Here is a 27,641-nt window from a genome sequence, read left to right as displayed (position 1 = left end):
GATTTAGCATTTTACCGCGTTCGGTTTTACGTGCGGCGCAGTAGAATCATACGAAGAACAAACGTCGGCCCAGTCTGATCATTGTATCCCGTACGAGCTTATTAAATACCCTCTGTATATGTCAGTGGGTTAGCATTACTTCTGTTCTTATATATAGTGTGGTTGACAGTTCCGCCCCATATTACATAACCCGAAGCATTTACCGGTAAGTGAGTAAACACGTGTTTCCCTTACAGACCGCAGAAGTAGGTAATCCAATACAAACACACAGATTTATAGGGTGATTCATATTTTTTTAACGCAGAATATATTTGAATGACATTAATTATCCGCTTATTGTTACAACTGTGAAAAAATAAAAAAAAATTTAATTAATATCAAATTGTTCTTCAACATTTTTTCGGAAATACAGTGCGGTTATAAAAAAATAATGACCTATTTTTACAGTAATCCAGTTTTATCATAATCTTTGTAGTGTATGTGGGCGATACATTTGCAACTAAAAATGCAACCTTTCACGTAAATAAACTGGTTAACAAAACATAAAACGAACAACCTAAACAAACAAAATATTCCCTTGTTGAAACATTCGTTTTTTTTAACGAGAAAATACACAAATTACGCACGTTTGCAGGAAAATAAAGAAGTGGGAAACCATACAGAAGAGAACACTTAAATGCTAATTGTGTCAGACCGGGACAGAAACGGTGTCAGTGATGTTCCTGAAAAAGAGAAGTAGGAGAAAAAGGAAGACTTTTGTTTATCATAAAACGGTGGGAAATGATTATTGGGTCCCTATTAGTGGCTTTCATGATATATGTGCAACACGCTTTTTGCGGATATATTGGTAAGTTTTATTTTTTCTGCTTTTATTTTTATCAAACATATAGTTTTTCACTAATAAAAAAGGTGATAATTACTTAGACAGGAATAGAGTGAGCTGAGAATGCCAAGAACAGTTTTAGATGAGGAAGATAGGTCAATATTATGTTTAGAAATATCACAGCAAAGATTATTATGTCAGTGCAACAAAAAGCACTCGATTCACATTTACATTGGACTAAAATATGCATTAATGTAGTCATAAATATGTCACTAGAACAATACTTTGGGTTTTCTCTTGTCCATTAAAATAGATTAACAGATTTAAGTTTGTTTAGATAAACACTAGGTCGTTTCAAAGAAAACCACATAAATATTTTGTTAACTAGGCTATAAAATTTTTGATTTATCATTATAAACTAAAATGTTGTATAGGATTACTTAAAAGCTCTACTTTACTCCTTTCCTGTATTTTTTCTATTTAGATTTGTATTAATTAAGACATACAGGGTGTTTTGATTTCAAAAATAAAAAACGTAAATTCAACACACTCTGTACAAGGAGTCCGGATTTAGAGTGTTTTGACAGGAAAACCCCCATTTTCTGGCTAGTTATGAAAAAAACTAGAATACATGTCCAGAGGTTGATTTTTGAGAAAATATTAATGGCATAAACCGTATTTCGATATTTTGTCAGTTTGCGGCGCTAGAGGGCGTTTTTCAAATTTCACTCATTTTGAAAATTCCTCACAACTTTTTTGTTTATTAAAATATCGAAGTGAAACATTCTTAAGTCCTCCTCCTAGTAGTCTTCCGTTTTGTCAAAAATTTAAAAAACACCATTTGAATGTTTAAAATTACTCTCTTTTTAACTCTGAATTAGGAAAATCGTCAATTTGGCAACATTGGAACAATTTGCTTCTAAATTAGAAAAATGTACTATTTGAACACTGAAATGTGACGCAATTTTCATAAAACATCCTAAATTTCGTAAATCTGTAGAAGAATTAAACTATAATGCAACAAGAACGTACTGGGTGGTCCATTTCTGTTGTTCTTATCGATTGATAAGAAAAGAAAATTATGTTGTTAGTTCACTTTTCTTCATTCATTTTGTTTGATTTTTGACGTAGTTAAAACATTAATTTCTTCTCTTCTTTGTAATGTCATTTTTTTATCAGAAAACCCATTTTATTTGTATGTCTATTTCATTACGTGCTGGAAAATTGAACCTACAGCTTGAAAAATCGTCACAAAACTCCAAAATGACATTTAAAATTTACAAAATTGACAAACTATTACATACAGAGAAAAACCTAAATATAGGCTAATTTTGAAAAACGTCACATCCTGGAAAAATCCCAAAATGGCAGCTAAAAATGTGATCACAGAAGAAAATGTCATGTCATTTTTGTTTCTTTAAACGTTGCGTCGTTCTTGGACCCTTTGATTACAGCTATGGTAACGTACATATGTATTTTTTTAATAAATACAAATGATCTCTATTTTGAAAACGATTAATGGTTAATCAGTTAAATCGATATTCAAAACATCTTTTTGGAGTAGCCTAATATACAAGGGGTCCTTCTCCCACAAAGCCAGTTGTTTTACTAATGTAGCATTCAATTTTAGCTATTTTTTATTATTGTAAAACTTTTCAATTACTATCCCATACAAGTTTTATAAATAAAAAATACCTATAAACTTAATTTTAAGACAAAGAACTGGTTAGAAACCCCTATTCTCTTTATTTAGTTAATAGGGTAGTTGGAATAATAAAGCAGGAAGTGCATTTCGTGAGTTGCCACTAATTTCTATACTTTCCAAACTTTAAATAATATGGTACGTATACCCAGACCAGAAGGTTCTTTTGTGGTCGATTTTGTTCGGAGTATTAACCTATTATTCTATTTATACCTAGCTTGTATTGATCCCTAGGAAAAAAATTGTAGGCACATTTCAAGGATATTAAAGTAATGGGAAACATATAATAAGTGTACGTTTACCGAAAACAACCTGGTCGTTAAGAAAATGTTGTATTTTTGAAACAAAAATACCCTAAAACTTCTGGTAAAATCAACAGGAAATTTGTTTTTATTCCAACTGGCCTTACAAGTTTTCCTCGATAAACTTGCCTATCCGTTTAATAGTAGTTTATAGCCCATAAACGGAACTTTCTTATTGTTACTACTAAAAAGTTTCAGTACCAACACTACTTTATTATATTTTTTGCAGAAAAAGTTATAGTCACTGGCTGTGAGTCTTGTCAATTAATGTTAACCTGTCGTCAATTGGATTCTATAATAGCAATTTTGGACGTGAACTTTAAAGCAAAAACCCCCATATACGATAGCGGATTAGTGAAAAACAAAACCGTGATGCCTTTTCCACCAGATCATCCTAGGGATTCGCTCAATAAAAGGTGGGTATAGGACATTTTTTAAGATGGAAACCTGCCAAGTTTCTGGAAATATCTGTGAAACTTGATATAGATCACTTTTAAACACAAAAATTGCGTTTGTGAACTATAAAATCAATATAGATACACCCTCTGCCCTTGAAAACCCTATGATAACATTTTATGGCTGTACAGTGAAAAGAAATCTATGTCACCCTCTATTATGCCGTTAAGGCGGCAAGATTTGGGACTTTCACCCTCTAAAAATGGAAATTAGTCTTCACCCCCGCAACCCCAATTTTGCTGACCTATTCAGTTAGCACATTGGCACGGATTCGGGATTTGTGTCTATTCACCGAATTTCCTGTAACGTTTCATATTTAATGTGTAAAGGACCAGGTGGAACCTTAAACCCACAGCCTGTAAAATGTATTCAAAATGTTCGTGTATACGTTAATGAAGGTTGTAACGTGATTAGCAATTATACTTCAAAATTAGCGTATCGATCCAGACTGACTCGTTTTAGTATGCACGATAGAAAGGAGATAATATCTTTTGATCTGGAAAAAACGGCTGTTTGCTTCTGGAAGTAATTTAATTTTTGAAGCCATGTGTGTCGGATATTTGCTTCCGTGCAGATGCATTTCAATTAAGATAAGTGTAAAACTGTGATTTATTATTAGAATCAACTCTGTTAGACGTCTCGTTAGTTCTAATCACCAATTTGCTACTTATTTAACTTTTGTACATCCAAAGCTATTTTCCCAGAATTTTCGTTCAATAAAATACTAAAAATTAACTGTATGAAAAACTTAATTGTATGAATGTTTTAGATGTTCTGGACTGAATCACTGCAGTTTTATATTCACCAAAGATAGTCCAGGTAGCGAAGCTTGGGGACCTGGAAATATCACAGTAAAATACGCATGTGCTACTCGTGAGTAAATTTAATATACTTAAGTAATATTTAGAATAAGTAGGATAACAAAGAGAAAGAAATATATTTTGCAGTTTTTATTATTTTTTGTTTTGGAAAAATTGATTGAAAAAATTTGCACAAGAATATACAGGGTGGTCCAGTTTTAAATGTCAATAATTCACCATTCGAAAGCCCATCAAAATATAAGTTAACATACATTATGTCATTTTCCTGAAAAATGCTTCCCAAGGAAAATACAGTCCATACATGTTCAGTTTAAAAAATCGGTTTCTTGTCATAACTGTCAGACCGCTGGAGCAATTTTAATCAAATTTAGAACAAATTCATAAGAAATTAATTCTGATGTTAATGACGTTTGTCGAAACTGTCCAGTGGTGGTGGAAAGATGGTTTTAATTTTTCTGCCTTATTCTCTACGTCATTGGATATTTTTCAAAAATTTCATTTTTTTTACTTTACTTGTTCAATTTGACAAAGTAAGTATCTCTTATAAAATTCTGATTTGAAACTTTGAGTTATTACGTTCAAAGACCCAAGACCAACTCAACCCAACTTAAAAATTGTCTTGAAAACGGTGAAAATTGACTTAAGAAGCTTAAAAAATGTCTTTGTAGCCAGTTTTCATAGTTTCAGACAAATTGAAAGACTTTAGTTTTGAAAATTGACTTAGAAACCAGGGAATTTACTTTGAAACGGTGAAAATTGACTTGAGAGACTTAAAAATTGTCTTTGTAACCGTTTTCACAGTTTTCAGACAAATTGAAAGACTTCACAATTGACTTGAAAACTGTGAAAATTGACTTGAGAGACTTAAAAACCGTCTTTGTAGTCAGTCGTTATAGTTTTCAGATAAGTTGAAAAACTTTAGTAGGGAAAATTGACTTGTAGCATGAAAACTACTTTATCTAGAAGTTTTTACTACAAATTCATACATTTCAACCTTGAAAATAAACTTGGACACCAAAAAGTGACTCTGAACCAATGAAAAGTGACATCAGAAGCTTAAATTTTGCATTTGAAGTAAGTTTTCATAATTTGAAAATACATTTCAATATTTTAGTATTGAAAATAGTCTTAAATACAGGATATTGACATTAGATTCATGAAAATTAACTTGAAGACTTGCTTTTCATTTTCTTAGAACTCTGGACTGTTTTTAGGGCTTTAAAACTACTTTCAGCTTAGAAAATCGAGTTTTAGGGTTATCTTCACCAAGTTTTTGACATAGCAGAATTAAAAAACTATGTTTACATGGTCCATAGCCTTAAACATGCCATTTCAATTTGAATTTTGGAGGTCTGTGTCTTCCTTAGGAAGCGTTCTTCAGGAAAATGCCATAATGCATGTCAACTTATTTTTTGATGGGCTATCGATTGGTGAATTATTGACATTTAAAATTGGACCACCCTGTATTAAGGCAATTTTTGTTTAGTCTATTTTAAATACATAAAGAATTAAAAAGATGAGTTTATCTCATTTTGTAGGCCTTTTTTTTTTTGTTAAACAGGTATTTGCACCAATAAAAGGACAATTGTTTGTAGTTAAGAATTATAGTTAGAATACGTCAATAGAGAATTATTAATTATCAAAAAAGTAATTTTTGATGTTTTGATACCCTGTATCTCGATGAGGGTATCTTATAGGAGCTTTTTCTCATAATTTTGGATGTACTATCCCTCCTTAAAATTTGTGGCAATCTGTATTACAATTACAATGTATTTTAGAAGACAAAATCTACCCATACTGTAATACCGACATTCACATTAACGAATCGTCATCATCTGGACTAATCCACAATCCATTCTATCCAAGACTGTACTCCGGCCAAAAAAAGTGCGTGTGGAAAATCACAGCACCACCATTCCAAAAAATTCGTCTAAGAATGTTGGATGTAGCCCTTTTTGGTACTAATCTACTAATTTAGAATGCGGACATACATTAATATACTTCCAGATACTCGAGTATTGTCGCAAGAAGAATGCAGGGACATGCTCCAAATTGTAGATACGGAACAAACAATATACTCTACATGCACTCAAGAACATCCACCTTTTGAGGTTGTGTCAGGAAGTGAATCTGTACAGGTTTGTCACTAATTAATTTGCAGTTTATATCATAATAACTATTTTTTCACAGATTGTGCTTACATCGCGACAAAAAATTAATCCAAGACGAGGGATCTTAATTTATTACTCACTAGAAGGGTGTCCTTTGATATTACCACCTAAAAAAGCTTATCTAGTGTCTTATAATGAGTCAGTAGCCACGTACTCGTGCTGTAAAGGGTACGTTTTCCCTGACACTCAAATGCAGTCAAGGACTTTAAGCTGTTTTGGGACTTTATGGAATGTTTCCACTCCTCTTCTAGATTGCGATAGTAAGTTACTTTATTTATTAGCTAATTAAATATTCACACTGTTTTAATTAAAGCTGCTTTGATATTAATTAGTATTAACACCTACTACCTACACATTTTCTATGACAAGGACAATGGCTATTTGTTATTCGTCACTAATAAGAGACGCGACGTCGAGTTGCGTTTAGGATTTGTTTATACATTTTATAGCTTGAATGAATGTGGTAAGTTTTACTGTATCCGAATACCACAAAAGACTAACATAACAAAAAATACATAAATAAGACTTATCCTACAACACTAATATTACACTCCATTAAGATAAGTTTAATGACCTTATTAAAATGAAATTTCACTCGATCTATTATTTAAAATTCGTTGCGCTTCGACTCGGATATTATAGTTTGGTCAATACGAGGCGATATAGTAGAGAGGTGCTTACTGTGCTAGAAATTATTGTTGTATGACGAAATTGTGTAAAAGTAAGCAGTATTTAGGAGTGTTGTTGGTAAGTAGAACAGTGCTCTTCTTTACAGTGAATTTCGTAAAATATTGGTGTTATCATCAACTCGGTTCACGCTCTGTTTTCATTTTACTCGAATTGTATTCTAAACAACTTTACGGGGGTTGTTTATCATCCCTTTAGGAATTTCCATCTCGGCCGTATTGTGGTTGTTTTTAGCATCAGTTTGTATTGTCCCTTGTGCAAATGACCGTTTTATCTCTTTGTTTCAAAAGTTGTGATTAATGTCCACATTTTCCAAGAGTTGAATGTTCCAAAAATATGTTCAGAAAGTCTGCACAAGTAGTCAAACGACGTCACAGAGTTGTTGTGCACTGTTTTCATCAAGAAATTGTCAGAATTAATGTCATAAGGACTGAAAATGTCCGAAAAGTGTCAAATACAGTAAAAAATGTTTTTCTGTGTTAGAGTTGCCAAAATTTACTTTTTAGGCATTTCTGGTGTCTTAAAGTAGTCAAACGGCGTCACAGAGACTGTTTTCATCTTGAAATTGTCAGAATTTACGTCATAAAAACTGAAAAATGTCCGAAAATCGTCAAATACAGTCAATCACAGTTTTTCTGTTTTAGGGTTGTCAAAATTGACGTTTGAAGCCTTTTTAGTGTCTTGAATTAGTCAAATGACGTCACCAGTGACCGCTTCTGACTAGAATTTGTCAGAAATGACGCCAAAAAGATTGAAAACTGACCAAAAAGTGTCAAATACAGTAAAAAATATTTTTCTGTCCTAGAGTTGTCAAAATTGACGTTTAAAGCATTTCTGTTGTGTCAAAGTCGTCAAATGACGTCACAGAGACTGTTTTCATCTATAAATTGTCAGAATTGACGTCATAAAGACTGAAAAATGTCCGAAAATCGTCAAATACAGTCAATCACAGTTTTTCTGTTTTGGAGTTGTCAAAATTGACTTTTTAGGCATTTCTGCTGTCCTAAAGTAGTCAAACGACGTCACAGAGACTGTCTGTATCTAAAAATTGTCAGAAATTACGTCATAAGGAGTGAAAATTGTCCGAAAAATGTCCAATACAGTAAAAAATATTTTTCTGTGTTAGAGTTGTCAAAATTGACTTTTTAGGCATTTCTGCTGTCCTAAAGTAGTCAAACGACGTCACAGAGACTGTCTGTATCTAGAAATTGTCAGAAATTACGTCATAAGGAGTGAAAATTGTCCGAAAAATGTCCAATACAGTAAAAAATGTTTTTCTGTGTTAGAGTTGTCAAAATTGACTTTTTAGGCATTTCTGGTGTTTTAAAGTAGTCAAACGACGTCACAGAGACTGTTTTCATCTAGAAATTGTCAGAATTGACGTCATAAAGACTGAAAAATGTCCGAAAATCGTCAAATACAGTCAGTCACAGTTTTTCTGTTTTGGAGTTGTCAAAATTGACTTTTTAGGCATTTCTGCTGTCTTAAAGTAGTCCAGCGACGTCACAGAGACTGTTTGTATCTAGAAATTGTCAGAAATTACGTCATAAGGAGTGAAAATTGTCCGAAAAATGTCAAATACAGTAAATCACAGTTTTTCTGTTTTGGAGTTGTCAAAATTGACTTTTTAGGCATTTCTGCTGTCTTAAAGTAGTCAAACGACATCACAGAGACTGTTTTCATCAAGCATTGGTCAGAAATAACGTCATAAGGACTGAAAATTGTCTATGTCAATGACATGTCTATTAGAAACAGAGCTGGATTACTTAGTACCAAAATCTATTTTAAATAAAATAATAAGTAGTTTTGCTACTTGTAGTTTACTGAAATACTTTTAAAAATAGAATAGTTGTTTAAAAGTAATTAGTATTTTTTAAATGAATTACTTCTACTTATTACTTAAAAAATGTCTATTAAAATAAGTAATACTTATTACTTATAATTTGCATTGGAAAGTTTTTGTTCTTTCGTTGGGACACACTGTATTCGTTTAATACTAATACTTTAAATAGATTTGAAATTATGGCTGTTTACTACTACTTACTTAAAGTAGTTTAGGCGGCTACTTATTCCAGGTCTGATTAGAAATAGGTTTCCTGAAAGTATACAGGTTGTCAAAAATATGGAAAACGTTTCAGATATAAAAATATTCAACAAAACAACCATGTGACATCAATAATCAATAATAAGTATGGTTTTGTTTTTTGTTGTCATCAGAGAGGCTTTAAGGCTCGATAACCAAAAAACAAAACCAAAGTTCTGAGAACATTTATAATTTACCATTTTCCGTCGAAAAAATTACCTTAGGCCATCCCTAGAAGGTCCAATTTATGCTTTTTTTGAGACACCCGGTAATGTGTATGAATATTTTTTTTTGTATATGGTTTAGCTGTAATTGACGCAAATTGTTTGTAACACCCTGTATTATTTATTAGGCCTCTAGACCTGAAAGTATAGAAAATAATAAACTCGAAGAAACCTTTATAGGAGCGTATAGGAAGCTGAAAAAGTTTAATTGAATGCAGAAGGTGTACAGGGTGTGCCGTAATTGAGTTGTTATCCTAATTTAGTGATTTATGGTGCATTTAGCTGGGGACTCCCTTTATAATACACCACAAACTGTTAAGTCTGGATAGGCATATAACGACGATCCAAAACTGTACTATAATAAACATCCAACATAACTAATTACAGTTTTTTTTGTGATTCTGTAGTTATCAATAATTTCGATACCATATAATATATCATCTGATTAATCTTTTAAGTAGACACTTCCATTTTACAGCATCACATGTATCCTAGCAGCAAAAAAAAACTAAAAATAAACGACTCTTCTCTCTCTCAATATTGGTGCTATTTAAGTACATTTTATTCGTTTATAAATAAGTATATCAGCCAGTTGAAATACGCATGGTATCGTTTAATTCGTCTGTTAAACAGTTTGATAACAGTTCAAGGCGACCATATACGTGACCCTATTTTATCACACTATATCCCATTGGTAAAACCAGTAAAAAATAAGTTGTTATTCGATAATTGTTTAAAACTGGAAAAAGGGTCCTACCGGACTGTAGGTAAGATTTGTTTCGTTTTTATCACAAAAACTAGTAGTTAAGAAAAGTTGACTGACAAAAGTATTTTTAGCTGATAGGAATGTAAATTTGATTTGTGGGCAATCTACACAGCATCTGGACTACACGTGGTTAGTAAGGTTAATCAGAACGTGGGAAGTGTCTCAATCAAAAACAAAATTGCTTTTTTGTCTAGACATTGTCAACATCTTGTCCAAAACTGTAAACATCTGATGATAACACATAAATAAATATTGTTCTTCAATGCAATAATCAATAATGATTTATTTCAGAACCAGAAAATCTCCAAGCGATAAATCTCCAAGAAGTATTAAAAATGGAAACAGCAGCTTCAGGTAATTTTACAGTTTAAAAGATTGTTAACCACAAAAACAAAAAAATCTTTTTTAGAATTGTTAGCTCCCATACTACTGATGGTTATCCTTTTTGCTCTAAATGGTGTTATTATTTATTACATTCACAAAGCCAGGAAAAAGTAAGTAAAATAACCAGTTTGAATAAAAGGTGTAGTCCTAGTAAGTATAATACTATTTAGTATTAGAATATTAGATTTATTCGACAAAGTGGCCCCTAATGATTTGCATTTGAATTAGTAGACAATTTACATTTTATTTAACGTCATCCTGTATGCTCATTTGAAATTTAAAAACATTACTTCCTGTCCATTTAACATTAATGTTGTCTCTTAACGTTATACGAAAATCGCCATATGGGTTTTTAATGGGTTTTTGTTTTTCAGTGCGTTTAGGGAAGGATCTTCAAAATTCAGTAACCAACTATCGGAAAGTGGCCGTCTTTATTACGGTTCCATGGATAACGAAACTAAATGTTCCTTAAGAGGTGCTAATCGATGACATGCAACTATAAGAAAAGCATACAAAAGACATAACAGATTGTTTTTCATATTATTGTTTAAAGGATTTGCAGAACTTTAAGTGAAAAAAGTTGAATTTGGTTTTGCAGATTCTTTGTTACATTCATACAATATCTAACACGAAAGTCATTATCAGTGCATGAATAACACCTTTTAACTTGGGGATCGTTTATTTCAAACTTTTTAGTTTAGTAATTTGATAAGGTGAATGGGATCATACAAAATTGATTAGGTTATATAGGGTGGCATATACTTATGATTGAAAAGATGCATCGAAAATTTAAAACTCAAAATTAGTTTCATAGAATTTTTGGACTATATTCTGCAATCTGCTCTGGTGAATTTTGAAGAATTACCAGCAAGTAATTAATTAAGGTAAATCGTACTTTTTCCTTTTTTTCAGTCAAGTCGTCGAAGTCGAAGATGAAGAATTGGGAACCTTCTCTGAAAATAAGCAATGAAAGACGGCCGTAAAATTCAACGCACCGATTTTAAGTCACTTTTTTACTATAATTTACTCCATGACATTTACAGATTTTATATTCTACCTTGTATATACAACTAGTAATTTAAATACCAAATGTTGATAGAGAATCTGTTTGAAAGACAATACTTTTGTTTTGATATGAAGCTGTGTGGATTTTTCTAAATCACTATTCTATGATGTATAAATTACACGTATTTATAAAAATAAAAAGTTTATCTCTGTGAAATATAAAACTCTATTTTTTTGTGTTTGTTACCACAAAACTTCCACAGAAGCAATAAAACAATGAAAGAGTGTTTATTTTTTTATTGTTCTACCCGATTTTTGAAACTTTAAGTTGCAATCCTTTTATAGGAATAATAAAAGGTGATTTCGGATCCAACTCTATTCGTTCTTCAGTTAAATGGCATTTTTCAAGTTTGAACTTTCTGATCAAATATATCAAACCCACTTTAGCACCAATCAGAGCGAATCGTTCACCTATGCAGTTTCTCGGTCCCAAACCGAAGGGCATATAAACGCAATTGTTCAACAAGTTTTTGTAACCGTCTCGGAATCTTTCAGGCTCGAATTGGTCCGGATCTTTGTAGTATGTGGGATCGTAGTGGATACCATCCAAAGGTATCAGAACCACAGTGCCCTTTTCCAGTTTTAAACCAGTTTCTTTGATTATGTAGTCTTCTTTACATACTCGATTTAGAAAAGGTCCAAATGGATATCTTCGTAATGTTTCTAAAAAAAAATTAGTTTACTGATAATTTCAAGACAAACTACTCCAAGTAGTAGTTTTTTCTTGTGGAAACTGGTTATTAAAAAATATACAAAAGGAAAAATTCGATAGTGCTCAAATTCCATACAAACTTGAACCATGAACCAGATTAGCGGATTTTACATGGTTTGAAAAGAAAAAATCAAAAAATGTCTGGTAATTCCGGTAGTCGTTTTACTCTGCCAATCAAAAAATTAGAAATTTGGTTAGTTCTTATGGCAAAATACATTAAAATAGTGGTTTATTTCAAGCAAATTTGAAGCATAATGATATTTGTTGTTTTTGCTGCAATTAAAACTTTTTGGAACCTGAAGGAAATTAAATATTTAAACCTTCTAAAGATGATTTTTACAACAATCTGCAGATGTGTCAAAATCATGAAAATTCTCTTTGAAAAATGCGTAGTTTCTTAATTTGTTTTGTAACAAATGTGATTTTAGTTTATTTTTACTTTCACACTACTCTCAGTTCTGTGCCAAAACCCATTGAGAGAGTAGCTTATTTCAAGCAATTTTGAACCATAATGTTTATGTTGTAATTAAAGCTTTTTTACGACTTCGAGAAAACCAAATATTTTAATCTTCTAAAGATGACTTTTACTACAATCTGCAAATTTGTCAAAAACACGAAAATATGAGTATTAGTTTCTTAATTTGTTTAGTAACAAAAATGATTTTAGTCCAATTTTACTTTGAACTACATATTCTCAGTTTCTATGACAAACCCCATTAAGATAGTGGCTTATCTTAAGCAAATTTGAATCATAATGATATTTGTTCTTTGCTGTAATTACTTTTTGGGACCTGATCAAGAAAACGACAGCAAACTCTTTAGTCCAATTCTCTTAATTTGAAGGATTGACTCTAATCTGGATTAAACCTTTCACCTTTTACAATCCTTTTGTTGATGATAATCCACCAAACTAACTGAATTGGGTAAGCGAACATACTTGGTGAATATTTTAATATAAAAATGTGAGTTAGACTTACCAGCAATCACCATGTCAAGATATTGCATTTGCTGAATTTTATCAAAAGTAATTTCAGACTCCTCATTTTGGAAAGTTTCGATAATTTCCTGCCTCAACTTATCTTGACAGTCCTGTCTGAAACTCAATTCGTGCATAACAAATCCCATTAAGTTACTGGTAGTTTCGAAACCAGCCGTAAAAAATGTTATAGCCTGGGCTACCATACATGTCGTGTCTATAATTAATATTATTATTATATGCTATACTTACAGCTTAACAAAACTCTCACCAAAATGCACACCTTTCTCTAAATAATTAGACTGAAAATTGTCTCTAACGCTGATCAACAAATCAACAAAATCATGCCTGATATAACCAGTTTTCTCCCTGACTTTGAGAGTTTCCATAAAAACTTTCTGCAAATAAGTGGTGTCCAGAAGTTTCAGTTTCAAAACGGACACAACAGGCGGTAGGAAAAAGTAACAAAACAAACGAAAGGCTCTGTACAGGTTTAAATTTAACATTTCAGAGCAGGCAGTTTTAAAGTTTTGGTCTTCTTTAGCGGAAAAAGAGTTACTTTCAATACCAAAAAAGCACTCAGCCACCAAGTCTGTGGTGAAACTCCCGGCTACGTCTCTCATTTCCACGATTTCCCCGTCGTGTTTTTCCAAGTAACTTTGCATTTCACTGGCGATTCTCGTCATGATGGGATACATTTGCTTGATTTTCCCCGAAGTGAAAATACCGCTCAGTTTGTTCCTGATACTGCGCCAATCGGGGTTTCTGATTATGAACAAACTATTTCCAGACATATTATCCGCTTCTTTATCGCACGCGAATGATCTATCACCAAAATTGTGAAAATCACGAATCGTGATATTTTTAATGATTTCCGGATTTCTAATCACCAAATAAGGTTTGCCGCAGATGTAGATTCCAAAGTACGGTCCCTTAAATTTGCGGTACAATTCTCCAAAATACTTTCCTACCTGCTTTTTACCACTAAAAACCATCCACAAACTCCCAATGAGAAATAAAGGTTTTTCGTATTCAATTCCTCGACGTTCCCAGTAACTGTGGAGTCTATTCACGTAGATATAAAATAGGAGAAAAGCTAGAGACAAGAAAACTAGCGTTATATAGTAGGGAAGTAGGGTATATTCGTTCATCTGAAAAAAAATATATTAATTATTTTTCTTAATTTACCTGAAAAAATTAAATTCTATAACTTACATTGATTAGCTTGTACTAATTGACTATCTGACAACCAAAAGCAGTTAACTACTGTGTGTATTCATTTGTATTGACAAGACATGTTTTTTATCACATATTTAATATTTAGAAATTGTGTGCTAAACTGAACTCAAATAATCACTATCACATATTAACCCAAAATAGGTTAATATAGTTTGATAAATTTAATGAGTTATATGAAGAGCTTGCTAGAGAAGCGTAATTGTGATTCCACTACTAAACATGATAAACATGAACTTGAGAAATTTGTTTTCTCTACTTTAATGGTCATTGTTGACCTAGGTCAAAAATAGAGTCTAATCTCTAGTTAAAAAGGAAATATTATTGACCTAGGTAAATAATAATGTCAATGTCTATTAAGACATATGACATATGAAATATACTTGACTTGACAGAGAAATTAGGTTCTCTACATGTTGTTGTTTAGTTGTTATCCTAAATTTTGTTAATAGTGGAATAAACGCTATATTATCTACGGTTTATACAGCTTTTATTGAGCTTAAGTTCAGTTCTGAGAGTGATTACATTGTATTAGCAGGATCGTATAAAGTTTTTCTCATATAAAGAAAGAAAAAAATTAGAATACACAGGGTGGCCATTATTCATTGGTTTTATGGGGTACAGAACAAACGATAATAGAGCTCGATTTTTGAGTTTAGTCTAGTGGTCTAATCAGAATTGGTCTGCCTTCATTATATTTATTTCGAATATACAGAGGATTTTTGAAAATTGGCCTTATTCGATTATTTGCGATAGCTGTCGTTTAAGTTAACTAAAAACTTTTACTTTAAAGTTTCTAATTTCGAAGTCGTTAACGTAAGGGCGTTTTTTTAAGGAGCACCTTGTATATTATTGGTTCATTTTGGATAGCACTATTTAAGCTGATCCCAATGATATATTGGTTTTATATACTTATTTTACTATTTTCTAAAATATCAAGTTTAGAGAGTTAGAAACAGATTGTATTTCTTAAATCTTAGTTCTAATTACTTTGTCTGAAAAAACAAAACCCCACTTCGCGAGTCGATTTATAAAATGCGGTCTTTTTCTAACACATGTTTCTTATGGAGAGTTATTCATTAATATTTTAGAAAAAAATTCAGATAAGCATATAGAATTATACGTCATTGAAATCAGTTTAAAGGAGCTATCCAATGAACTAATAATATATAGGGTGTTCCATAACAAAAAAGTGACTACCGTCAACAACTCTTCGAACTTATATGTCATTAAAATGGTAATTTCAAGATCTTTTCAAAAATGAAATAATAGAGATGATGTTCCATTTAAAAAACAATTTTTATGTGCGTAACTTAAAAACCGTGTCCAATAGAAAAAAAACTATTTACACTACTGGATTCTACGCAAAAAGTTGCTGTAGAAATGTACTTTCAGAAATAAAAAATAACGCATCTGGAAGACGCTAGACAGTTTTGAAGTTAAGTACGAATTCTGAGAAGCACCTATATCTGTCAAACAGATATTAACCAACGGTTTTGTATCAAATTTCAGCTTCAGCTTCAGCGCTTTATTAATAAAAGCACTTCCCATTTAAATACGTTCAATTTGGCCCACCCTGTACAGTATTATTTTATATACAAGATCTCGTCAGTTCACGAAAATTTAATTTAACAAATCTTGTTGACACCGGCTTGATCCACCACCAAGTTGTGAGTAATTACAACAAACCATCTTAACTATAAAATTAAGCATAATTTAAAAAAATAATACTTACTTTACAGGTTTTGTAGATTAAATCACAAACAATAGCAAAAACGAATTCAAGTTCAACACCATCGATTGGTAAAAGTGTAACACGCACCTAAGTCGGGATCGTCGTCTTCAATAACGTAAATTGGCCCTAGGGTATCTTCGAAAATAAATGAAGAAGCCCGGGAGTGTTAACCTATTAAAATGCGAAAGTCGAGACAGCTACCTACCTTCGACGGTCGATGGGACTTTAAATTTTCGTTTTTATGTCGTTCGTACCGAACCCCATCCGTTGTGCGTCATGGTAATTGGATAATGTTGTTTATACTGTACGTGCATTAGAATGAAATTTACTGAAATTGTGTAAATTTTAACGTTTTAAGCAAACTTGATTCAGCTACTAATGCTTTCCTTGAAAAATTCATCAACATCCCAAAATCAATTTGTTATCAAATGAAAATAAGTAATCTCAAATTCAAACTCGTCGTCTGGTTGCACTGATGGCTATTTACAAAGTATAATTTTAGGGTGATTATGCTAATACTTTTATCGACTCTTCACAATTTACATAAAAAAACTAGTTTGTCTCGGTTCTTAACTATCATCTTGAAATGGATAGTATAAAGGTTACCAAGTCTTAAATAAGTCTGCCTAAAAAAGGACTTGCAGAACCTCTATAGTGTGTCTGTACGAAAAATTAATTACTGTTCAGTCAGAGTTTGACAGTGGTCACTTGTACACCCTGTAACTCGGTTATTTTTCCACTTACAGAATGGTTCATTAAGTCATATTAAAGCCCTTTTTATACTCTTTTGATCACCCTATATAACAATAATCATAATAAAATATTTAACTTAGCTAGAGGATGGAGAAGGACTAAGTTGCAATAGGCTGACAAAAAAACCAGTACACCAAAAAGCAGCTCTATTGGTGCTTAAGTTCAACTCCTAAAAAGTTGTTATAATAATGAAAAAACATTTTCCCAAATTCTCTACAAAGAGTTGATTAAGCTGACACTAATAACAAGAAAACCGTAAATCAGTACTTACATTAATCAGTATCCATTGGAGTTTCAGCTTCCAACCCCAAAATTGCGGCGTTTTCATTATTCTCGTTAGTGGTAGTTTCTTCTGTATCGTCTCCTTTGCTATCTGAGTCCAATGTTGCGATGTTTTCCGGTTCGTCCATCATACTAGCAGTGGATTCCCCTTCAACAGGATCTTCCGGCACTTTCAAAGTGTCTGAATCTGAACAGGTTTCTTCGGGGATAATAACGTCAGTTTCCTTTAAAGGAGTTTCCCCAATCGGGTCTTCAATGTCATTTGTCTCGCTGTCAGACTCTTTAATGTGATCTTCTCCTATCGGCATTACAACTTCATCAGTTCCGTGTTCAGAATTTTCAGCAAGATTCCCTTCCTCATTGTCCTCCATATCAGATTCGGGAACTGGTTCTCCTCCTTCGTGTTCCACTTCGATGTTGTTTTCTTCAGGTATTGCTTCCACGATGTTATCTTTGTTTTCGCCATTTCCGGATTCAACCTCATCTCCAACGTTCACTTCTTCAATTTTGCGCTCGACTTCTTCTGGGTAGTTTTCCGATATTGCCTCGTCCACTGGCTCGAGTTTCTCTGGTAAATCCTGAGTCTCATCAACATCGCTGGCTTCATTTTCTTTGTCTTCGTTCGGCTCTTCTTCTACTGTATTGTCAGTTTGTAAACTTTCATCTTCTTTTTCCGGATTGCCTTCAGTATCTTTGCTTTTGTCATCAGCTTTCTGTTCATCAACATGTTCATTTTTCGAGCTAACTTCTTCTGTTTCTGATTCTTTTCGTGCTGCTTTGAATTTTTTTGCCACGTTTTCTTCAGATTTGCTTCCATCTTCGTTGGCAATATCAGAAACCGTCCTAACAGAACGTCTTTTTCCGGACCTTAAACCTTGCTCTTTTTTCTCGCCTTCCTCTGGTTTCCGAACTAATCCAAGAACGTCCAGCATACTGTGAGTGACTGAAGCGTTTTTTGCGTCCGACATTGATGGATACGCAGATTTCTTCTCGCATGTTGCCAAATGTTTTGCCAATTGATTGCCTAAAAATACCCAAATAAACCTAAAAACTGGATATAAAGAGACTAAATACCGTCTTCGCTGCTAAATCCACAAATACAGAACATCTTATAAGGTAGGTTTTCTTTAGGTATGTCCAGGGGTGTGGTTTTGTTACATTTTGCGTTATGTTCTTGCATGGCCTTTGCGCAACATGTGGAGTATTGACAGTTGGTAGTTTGGCAACTCTCAAATGAGCTACAATTTTTAAATAGATGTGGCATAATCAAGCAAATTTCTAACACTTACGGGAAATGTTTGGCACTATCCATTGGACCGTCACACTCTTTACATTTCAAACCTTTCGCTAAATTATAAAACAAAGTGGTAAAGTTAATGCCTTCAGCATCGCAAGGATATTTATCCATTTTGGATTTGGGTACCATTACGCCACTACGAGGGGCGACCCATTGCACTAAACCAGGTTTACCACGTTGCGAAATGTGCATATAAGTCTGGTGATCTTTTAGTAGGTCTTTTTGGATAAACCAAGAGTTACATCTTCCACACCTAGAAATGTATGCTTTATACATATACAGGCAAATTGGCATATTTTCAAGCAAAATAAACAAGAATATTGACAACAGGATAAGAACAATTAGAGATGGCAAAAAAGGTTACAGTGAATAAAAAAAAATAAAATGCGCAAGTATGGTTTAACTACAGTTGTGTAAAAGTGTTCATTAAAAAAGTTGTAAATATAGTAAAAGTGTCAAATTTATAGGAAATTTTAGGAGAATTCAAGATAATGATGAAGAAAAGCATAATAAATGCAGATCAAAAGTAACCATTGAAAACACCATAAAATGCCAAGTAGATGTGTTTCTTGGAACCGCACTGTAAGAAGTGTTTACAGCTCTATGAAGACAAATTTGACAGTTCTGATGTTAAGGGACCCTTTTATACTTTTCTTATGTCACGTGACAGCTGTTATAGCTATCGAAACCCGTCCGCCAGTGCCCTGAAATTATTGACGTTTCAAGATAAGAGATACTCCCTCTGGTGATCAGTTTTCTTAATTATGAAGTGACAGTGTCATATTATTTATAACGTTAGGTTACTTAGGAACCGGTTGCCAGATTTTAGTTCAAATGGCGCTGCGATCTTAACTTGAAACGCCAATAGAAATAGTTGCTAATCTGAGGAATTTAAAAAAATTGTGTTTAAACCTTCATGGAGCCAAACTTGGCAGTTAAGTGACATCAGTGACCTGAAAGTCTAAAATGCCAACTAGATGTAATCCTTTAAGGAAATACACTGTAAGGTGTGTTACGGTCAATTTGATTATTCCGGGCAAAGTGCATCATGTGAACTGATCATTATATTAATCAAACAAATAAATGCAAGGTTGATATAAAATACTTTCAAATTGTCCATATGAGTTTCTGCATTATTAATAATGCCCGGGCAATGTAATATTTTTAATTACTCATTTTGCCCTATCCCTTTGGGCAATTCTTACATTGCCCGTAACATCTACAACTTTCCCCTAAGTCGGCAACTTTTGCTGGAAATTACAATAATACGATTTCAACCCTTATTATACCTCACGCATTTTTATAATAAATAAAAATAAACACGACTTTTGTTCACTATAACTCTTGTTCATCAAAGTGCAATTCACCTGAACTATATGCTATACTATACCTTCTAGCCTGTTGCTTTCTTTGATGTTTCTGTAAATGCTGAATGAAGAAATGCATATTCTGGGCAATATTCCGCGAAGAAGAGAATACGGTGGTGGATTTTAAACAGAACGGACACTGAATTGTCGGTCCGTTGTTGTGCTGCTTGTAAAAATGATCTATTGCTTGTTTATGATTGGAACACCTATCAAATTAAGCTTTAAAAGGTAATAAAGAACAAAAAATGATTTTCTTGCCTGTAACCGCAAGTGCCGCATTGATATGGCAATTCAGAAGGACAATGCTCTTTAGACATATGCTTGCCGAGGATAAAAGGGTTTACGTAATGCGTTTCGCAGATCAAACAAACAAAACCGTTTTCGTGTTTTGTTTCTGATGGATGGGAGGTCGCTAAAATGAGACAAAATACATCATAAACGTACAACACACTAAAATACAAAACTTGCCTATATGCTTCAATAAATCGTTAGCAGTGGCAACGCTAGTCAAACAGTACTTGCACATTTGACCATCCTTAGAAACATTATGCGCGTGTTTGAACAAGTGTCCCATCAATGCAATGTTGTTGTTGTACACTTCCTTGCAAATCGGACATTTCAAGTTCAGTTTCACGTTTGTTTTAGGGGGATAGTGATCTATAGTTCCGTAATAGTAATTTTCCAGCGGAACCATTTGTTCCGGTACATCCGGAGATGTAGATTTAGGTGGTCGATTAATTTCCGGTTGTGGTGGGGTGGCCAGCTTTGTTAAACCTTCAGTATCCTTCCTAAAGTGTTGCAAAAGCAATTAATTAACTTTGTCAAACTACTATAAAGGGAGCTCTAACTTCTTTCGCTTTTTGCCGTAATTTTCAAAGTTTTTACTCGCTACAATAGAAGATGAGGGGGGCGCCACTGTTCCGGTTGATGTTGTCCAGTTTTTAAATGGATTTAAAGCGACTCTATTCAGTTTCGGAACCAAACTACTGGCTAACCGGGTTTGTTCGGCCAAATGTAAAATTAAATTGTCAAAAGCCTCCAGTGACGTAGTTCCATACCATTCACGCCAAACTAACTCATCAAGAAATTGCTGAATAATTTGTCTAAACACAACAACCCAGTTCAGTCAAAATTAAAACAATCAAAGACATATAGACTCACCTTGAAAGCAAAGACAAAGTGTTCTGAAACATTCTAGGAACGATTCTCCTCAAATACTCCATTATGGTTCGATTAGAATTGTTCACGTCCACTGACGTGGTTTGAACAACGTTAGTATAACCCATTTGCAATAAAGTGGCTTTATCTACAGTGTGATCGGTGACTATGGTGCTACTAATGTGCACCCACTGTTCTAACGGTTCCAGTATTCTGGAAAACCGTCTCTTGTAGTTTCGGTCACCGTCTGGTTCAATCGCTCTTAGACGAATAAGTTTAGTGTTGGTTTCCAACACACCTAATACTTCCACCTACAAATAAGTAAGATAACCCTCTAAAAAATGTATGAATAACTCTTTGTACCATGTAACTTTAGTTATACTGTTTGTATTCTCCGAAATAAGGTTTTTTTTTTTGAATTGTATAGCAAATAATCAATATAAACTTACTTTTACTTGTCGTGAATTTCCATCTTGTGACGTGGTCCCAAGGGAAATAACTCCAACCTCCACTTTGGACTGCGGACCTCCTAAAGGTCGTGGATGCGTTTGCAGCGCCACAGAACAAACGGCACGCAACAACGTGTACATACTTTTCACATACAAATTGTCCACTTTCACCTGAAAAATATTGGTACAAATATTCTGTCACAAAACACAGATTTCAGTTCACTCACCCATTGGGTAACGTTTTGTATGTTAGTTTGACAGGCCCAGTGATACAAAAGCTTGAGAATAACGAGGGGAGGATGAGGTGATCCCTCAAATATGGAGCCGCTAAACACCGACACGAATCTTTGAGGGCAACATTCCGATATCCACACGTAGCCGCCCGAATAAGGAAATTTAGAAACGTCGCTGTACATGCCTAGTTTAAGCTGATTGGATGGGTGCACTGAGCATTTCTGTTCAGACTTTATTAGTCCTTGTTGAATTAACCTGAAATGTTATATTTACAACGATGTTGTTAACTAATTTGTGTAAAAAAATCTCTATAAGATGGTTCTGAAAACAATTCTGAGCAATCTTGGCACTTTTTCACGTACCCAGTAGTATTATTGTTTTAGTAAAATAATCGTAAGTTGAATATTAATTTATAACGGTTGTGATACTTGTGAGTTTGGGTAAATAAAGGGGAATAATTATTTACAGTGATTCAGTACTGATGCAAATTTGTCAACTTGGGATTCTTGAAGAGGAAAATTTACGTCAAATAGTCTATTAACAGTTGCAAGTTGAATATGAATGTGGGGTACTCTTTTTTCTTAATAAAAGTAGGTTTAATCAAGAAACCTTCCATACTTAGAACAGCAAAACAGCAGATGAAAATTATTCTCAACAGACTAACTTTCTTAGAAAGAAGCCCTGTATAAAGGTGCTTAATAGTATAGTATTCAACGAGCATGTAATGCTAGCTATTCATTTGTAATTTATATTTAGAAGGCAAATAATCATAGGTTATATCCCGAGACGTTCAAGTTTTATCGGGTAAACTGAGCATAGGTGATTTTTGAATGTGGTGTGGTGAATTATTTAGTCGAAACCATTTGCCTAAAAGAAAAATTTTGCAAAAAACCTACCAATGCACATTTTACGTGATAAAACGTGAACGCCGAGGGGTATATGTCAAGATTATTTCCTGAAAACTCACATTTTAGTTTATTAACAAGAAGACACCTTAGTTAGAACACAAATACTAAACTAAACGTGATGAAATTAATGATAATATTGAACTCACCCCAGCAGACGACAGATTTTCGTTCAGCCATGTATATTTTTGTTTACATTTCAGATTGACAATCAGACGTCATAATATTTTAATTTATGTAATTTTTTAATGGAAACTACGTTATAGTGATTTATTAATTGTTAATATTGAAGAAAATAGCTTAAATTTTATATGTGTCTAAATCCCGTTTCGTTTAATATTAAATGTTCTTCAAAAAAACGTCTTCGAAAAAGGTAGGAGGTGTTTATTCAGTGTAAAATTTTAGCAACTAGGTCGTGTCTATCATTGGTCGAACTAGAAAGGTTCATTGAATTTTATTGGCTGCTAGTACAATGAGGGAAATAATCAGTGTAGTATTATACTGTTCACTTACCATTCAGTAAATTTGGCATGAGGATACATCAAAACGCTCTTAACTTTAGCGTCCAACTCGGATCGGTCGGAATTAATGTCGGTAACTCTCAAGTTAGGTCTGGCGACCACAACCAAACTTGGATAGGTCTTTCCTTGCAACTTATTGAAGGAAACCTCCTTACTATCTGGCAACGGTTTGCCATCGTCTGCTGTTAGATCGACTATGGCTTTCGGTTTAACGCTAGAACCAGCAGCTAAACCGCCTTGCACGTTAGTTTCGGAAGGACGAGTAGTTGAAGGAGCTATATTAGCCTGAAAACACCGTAGAAGATAATCTATGTTGAATTGAGAATGATTGAAAACGAATGACAATTGGGAATTACACATTGTCTGCAAGCTGCAAGACCCGAAAAGTAACAAAGATTATACGAGTACTAACTGGAAAATTAACAAATAAAAGAAATCTTTGAAAAAACTCAATGCCACTCAGCATAAACAAATAATTACTTACATTTCCTCTGGATCTAGTAGCGGGCGGTCCAGCCGGCGCCACCCTTTTTCCAACTTGTTTCGCCGTCTGATTGGCCAGAATTGATCTGGTGACCACGGGAGTGGGCGTTGAGGGATTGGACTGTACGACGGGAGTGAGTTTTTTGACTTTGGTCGGCCGGCCCCTGCCGGATAATTGAGTTGGGGAGGGTGCTTGAAGATTTGTGGCCACCTAAACCGAAATATTAAGGTTGCGAAGAATAGTTTTACCTAGTGAATTAACTGTTAATGTAAAATCAATCTTGCTGGCTTCTTTTCCAGACACGTTGCCAAATTGCTACTAACTGTATTCAACGTTCTGAAATGCCTATTTTAGGGTGTAAAAAACTTCAGTTTTATGATCACAGGTGTTTCAATGGTGCTATTACACAATAGACAAGTATAGTAGAATAGTATAGATATAGTAAAAATGATGAGGAAAATGGTGATGTCAGAGTGCACAAGTTCCACTATGACCATACAAGGAAACATTAATTGAAGTACCATTAAGACCAAGTTTTATTAACCCAAGTTTTTCAGATAAAATAAGTAGCTCAAATTTTTAACTTAGGGAGGACCCACCTATTTAGAATCTTCATAGGTGTAAGGAGGTGTTCCATAGTATTTAGAGGAGATTATAAACGATTTTTCTATGGTATCGGACATGAGTAGAGTGTTCTGACAATTTTTAGGATGGTTTCAATAGTATTAGAAGCTTCTGTCTATTTCAAACAATTTTTGTAAGGTTTAGAACTCTTTTAAAGGCCTCTTACAAATTTTAGAAGGTTTTCAATAATATTTAGAAACGTATGGCCATTATAAAGGATTTTTCTAAGGGTTAGGACATTTATAGAAGCTGCTGCCCATTTTAAACAATTTTTCCAAGGTTAAGGACACTAGTAAAGTCCTCTGACATATTGTTCTGACTATTATATAGAATTTTTCTAAAGTCTAGGACACTTGACAAGTCCTCTGACAATTTTTGGTAGGTTTTTGGCCATTTTCAAGCACTACATTCCGGTGGAAAAGATATAGCTCAGCTTCTTGCGTTAAACATTAAATAGTATCATGTAAAGAGTGTATCTAGTTTTGCAACCAAATTATTGAGTAAATGCCAGAGAAAACATAAGTAATGGCTTCAATAGTATCATCAAAGTACCTTTACAAAAATAAAACCAGCATGCTTCTGTGGCATTGAGGCACACACTAAATTTAAAACCACAATACAAAGTACATACCTGAATTTTAGGTTGCTTAGCACCATTTGAAGAGTTTGAGGAGACCAAAACACCCAATCTAGAGTCAACCACCAGTTTATACGGTTGAGGATTAGGGGCAACAGTACTGTTAAGAATCAAGGGTGGTTTATTTTGCGAGGCTTGCACAGCTGTAACATATTAATTTAAAATCATGGATAACTCAACACCTGGAATTACCTTGTATAGTTTTTTGTACATGCTCTGAAACCTCAATTGCTGTGCTCAAGTCTCCTTTGTAAATTACTTCAGCATTGCTTTCCTTTATGAGCTCTTCCAATTTGTTCATAATGGCCAGTCTCTCTTCTTGCAGTTTTGCGTTGCGTTCCTTCTGGCATGGTTCCAATTCCTCCACCCAACATTCCAAGTCCAAGTTGTTTTCCACGTCGTGATTGGTTATGTTTGGAGTGGGTATGGTTTTTAGTACCAAAACTTCGCGGTCTACAGTTTTTTAGTTAACACTTTAAATAGTTATTTTACTAGCTTATAGACCCACCGTTACCGTCTGAGGATTTACGATGCGTTAATTTGTACTTCTTTTTTGGTGGTGTTAGTCCTGAAGATGATGGGGTTTGAGGGGCGGGAGCCTCCTCCTGTGTTTTAATAAAAAAACAAATAAAATAATAAAGTATCAGTAGCAGTTATTTGGAATTGCATGCAATATTTACCTCCTTCACATCTGGTTTATAGACATACTGAAAAACAAGAAAATAGATTAAAACTCAGCACAAATATCAGAAAATCAAAATACATCATCATCATCGGGAATTTCAACAGCATCATCATCATCTTCAAGCAGCATTTGCATTTGTTTTAGTGCTTCTTTGCTGGCTGCCCTTCTTCCATAATGTCTGGGTTTGTCCACTCCTTTTTCTGTTTTGGGCTCCAATAGTGGCTAAAAATATATTTTTAAGGTAAAAGACATTTATATAACAATCAACAGTAGTAACTGTTTTCATTTAAATTATTATAATAGTAGTAATCAAATGCAGAACGTACACTTACGGTAAATATAGATGGGACAACATCCGGTTTAAGAACGATTTTTCCATTCTTTAAATCCAAGTCATCTTCTTGGAAATGATCACTGCATAATCTGGGTGTAATAGATGTTGCGTCCAGCACAAATGTTGCTAAATAGCATAACAAGAGAGTTAATAGATAATGTTAGGGATGGAGCTTAAAATGTATGATAAGAAAAATAATACAGTCTAAAAATGTAGGAAGAGAAAAATCTTTGCAACTTCTGAGGAACATTTATTTACAGGGTGTGTAGGAAACAGATGCACTTAAAAGTCAAGTCAGTGTTGCTTGTAGTAATAATTCATATTATTTTAGTTGGTATACATTCATTCACCCAGTAGATTGGTAATTAAACATTTGCAAAATGTGTGTCCTCATTTATAGATCTGTGTCTATAGGAAGATATAAAATGCATGTTAAATAACATAATTTAGACCTTGTATGTGTATGAAACACACCTGACACAACTAAAACCATAGGGAGCTCTGCCACTTAAAAGAATATACACTGTGTGCAAATAGTCCTGGACCACCTTAATACATTGGAAACCATGATTCTAATAAAAAGGAATACCAAATCTATGTTCTAAATTTTATTGAAATGATACAGGTTACTCCAAAAATTAAGTACATTTCAAAGTTGCATTTTTTGAGAAAGAAAGATTAGATTTATTTTACAAATTATTAAATAATAAATTTAAGAAAATAAATCAATATTAATGCAATACCATTTAAAAAAATACAAAATATCTGAAATAAAAGGTTTAAATGCCATAAAGCATATACCAGAAGTCTTGAGTCCTCCACAATCTTTAACTTCTGCTATCTTCCTTCTTTAAGTGAGCTGTCATAAAATAACACTACACAGGATGGCACAATTTAAACACTGTAGAAGCACATGTGATGATAAAGTTTCAATGATACATACTATTTATTTTGTAATAGGACAATAGAAAACATTTCAAAAAATTATAACATCTTTGTATTACAATTTTACCAGTTTATCAACCACTAAATCAAAATGTGGGATAAAGAAACTACTGCAACAATATTATAATTGCTTTTAATCATACAGTATAGGTAAAACCCTTAAACCTTCAACATTTATTATTATGAGGGATAGTGGGGGTGAGACGAAAATAAAACTTGCCCTAGGGAATGTAATACATGTAAGTGAACTTACGATAAATTGCCTCCACGGCCCTAAGCCAGCGGCGTCTTATCTTGTCCTTTGAAGGAAACTTGTGATATGTAACCCCAGCACTGGCAGTTTTCTCTGAAGCATTTGGGCATTGGGCTATTGCACAGGAAGCCCTTTTCGTCATCTTGTATCTGGTGTTGACTAAACCAAGTTAAAACCCATAAGAGCCCTATTTTAACCTAAAGAAACAATTCAAACACTGAAATCCTATAGATTATCGAACTGCATTTAAATGGTAATGTTTACCTGTGGGTTTTATTACCTAAAGATATTACATATAAAATCTGTAATAATACTAGTACTTATTCCGTAATTAAATAGTAATATTGCATTAAAATTAACTTTATTTATGTACCACAGAAACAAACAATTTGATTGAATTTATAAAATTCGGTAAACCTCTTCTTCTCTTCTATTGTACGTCAAAAGCATTGATTGACATAATGACATATGAGAAGTATTACAAATAAAGGTGTTTATCTTTGTTTAATGTTAGTCTAAAAAAAAGAGAACAAATTCAGCGGTTTTAAAAAACTGTCAACGTCAAAGATT

The 27,641-nt window shown here is 33.5% G+C and overlaps 3 protein-coding genes across 12 annotated transcripts; 1 reads left to right on the top strand and 2 right to left on the bottom strand.

Annotated features, from left to right (window-relative positions):
• Positions 1 to 39: 39 nt before the first annotated feature.
• LOC145733149 (uncharacterized) lies at positions 40 to 11,711 on the top strand. Of its 3 annotated transcripts, XM_081985831.1 has the most exons (11): positions 40 to 205; positions 635 to 847; positions 3,057 to 3,243; positions 4,053 to 4,156; positions 5,883 to 6,062; positions 6,112 to 6,242; positions 6,295 to 6,535; positions 10,327 to 10,389; positions 10,445 to 10,529; positions 10,794 to 10,894; positions 11,332 to 11,711. In XM_081985831.1, the coding sequence occupies exons 2-11, from the start codon at positions 781 to 783 to the stop codon at positions 11,400 to 11,402; spliced, it is 1,230 nt and encodes a 409-aa protein (XP_081841957.1). In that variant the 5' UTR covers positions 40 to 205; positions 635 to 780; the 3' UTR covers positions 11,403 to 11,711. The 3 variants fall into 3 exon arrangements, with proteins under 3 accessions (XP_081841957.1, XP_081841959.1, XP_081841958.1); XM_081985833.1 differs by lacking the exon at positions 10,794 to 10,894 and having other exon boundaries at positions 51 to 205; XM_081985832.1 differs by lacking the exons at positions 40 to 205; positions 635 to 847 and adding an exon at positions 2,204 to 2,282.
• LOC145733145 (cytochrome P450 6k1-like) lies at positions 11,707 to 16,632 on the bottom strand. Of its 2 annotated transcripts, XM_081985825.1 has the most exons (5): positions 16,144 to 16,632; positions 14,388 to 14,511; positions 13,444 to 14,323; positions 13,174 to 13,389; positions 11,707 to 12,147 (listed from the first exon to the last, which is right to left on the bottom strand). In XM_081985825.1, the coding sequence occupies exons 3-5, from the start codon at positions 14,321 to 14,323 to the stop codon at positions 11,729 to 11,731; spliced, it is 1,515 nt and encodes a 504-aa protein (XP_081841951.1). In that variant the 5' UTR covers positions 14,388 to 14,511; positions 16,144 to 16,632; the 3' UTR covers positions 11,707 to 11,728. The 2 variants fall into 2 exon arrangements, with proteins under 2 accessions (XP_081841951.1, XP_081841950.1); XM_081985824.1 differs by lacking the exon at positions 14,388 to 14,511 and having other exon boundaries at positions 16,144 to 16,629.
• A 395-nt stretch (positions 16,633 to 17,027) lies between these two features.
• row (zinc finger domain-containing protein relative of woc) lies at positions 17,028 to 27,495 on the bottom strand. Of its 7 annotated transcripts, none has more exons than XM_081985795.1 (21): positions 27,336 to 27,495; positions 27,072 to 27,268; positions 25,866 to 25,999; positions 25,618 to 25,761; positions 25,535 to 25,561; positions 25,363 to 25,459; positions 25,047 to 25,307; positions 24,849 to 24,997; positions 23,594 to 23,803; positions 23,102 to 23,394; positions 21,677 to 21,938; positions 21,450 to 21,620; positions 21,004 to 21,311; positions 20,691 to 20,945; positions 20,311 to 20,630; positions 20,101 to 20,254; positions 19,866 to 20,048; positions 18,468 to 18,728; positions 18,253 to 18,416; positions 17,168 to 18,202; positions 17,028 to 17,109 (listed from the first exon to the last, which is right to left on the bottom strand). In XM_081985795.1, exons 2-20 carry the CDS (start codon positions 27,211 to 27,213, stop codon positions 17,169 to 17,171), a joined length of 4,569 nt encoding a protein of 1,522 aa, XP_081841921.1. In that variant the 5' UTR covers positions 27,214 to 27,268; positions 27,336 to 27,495; the 3' UTR covers positions 17,028 to 17,109; position 17,168. The 7 variants fall into 7 exon arrangements, with proteins under 7 accessions (XP_081841921.1, XP_081841922.1, XP_081841920.1 ...); XM_081985796.1 differs by having other exon boundaries at positions 17,028 to 17,065; XM_081985794.1 differs by having other exon boundaries at positions 17,028 to 18,202.
• Between the last annotated feature and the right edge of the window lie 146 nt (positions 27,496 to 27,641).

This window comes from Ips typographus, linkage group LG8 (assembly GCF_016097725.1).
Source record: "Ips typographus isolate SLU linkage group LG8, UJ_Ityp_2.0, whole genome shotgun sequence".
Classification (NCBI taxonomy): domain Eukaryota; kingdom Metazoa; phylum Arthropoda; class Insecta; order Coleoptera; family Curculionidae; genus Ips; species Ips typographus.
Note: the sequence above shows the minus strand (reverse complement) of the source record. Positions and strands in the feature narration are given on the sequence as shown.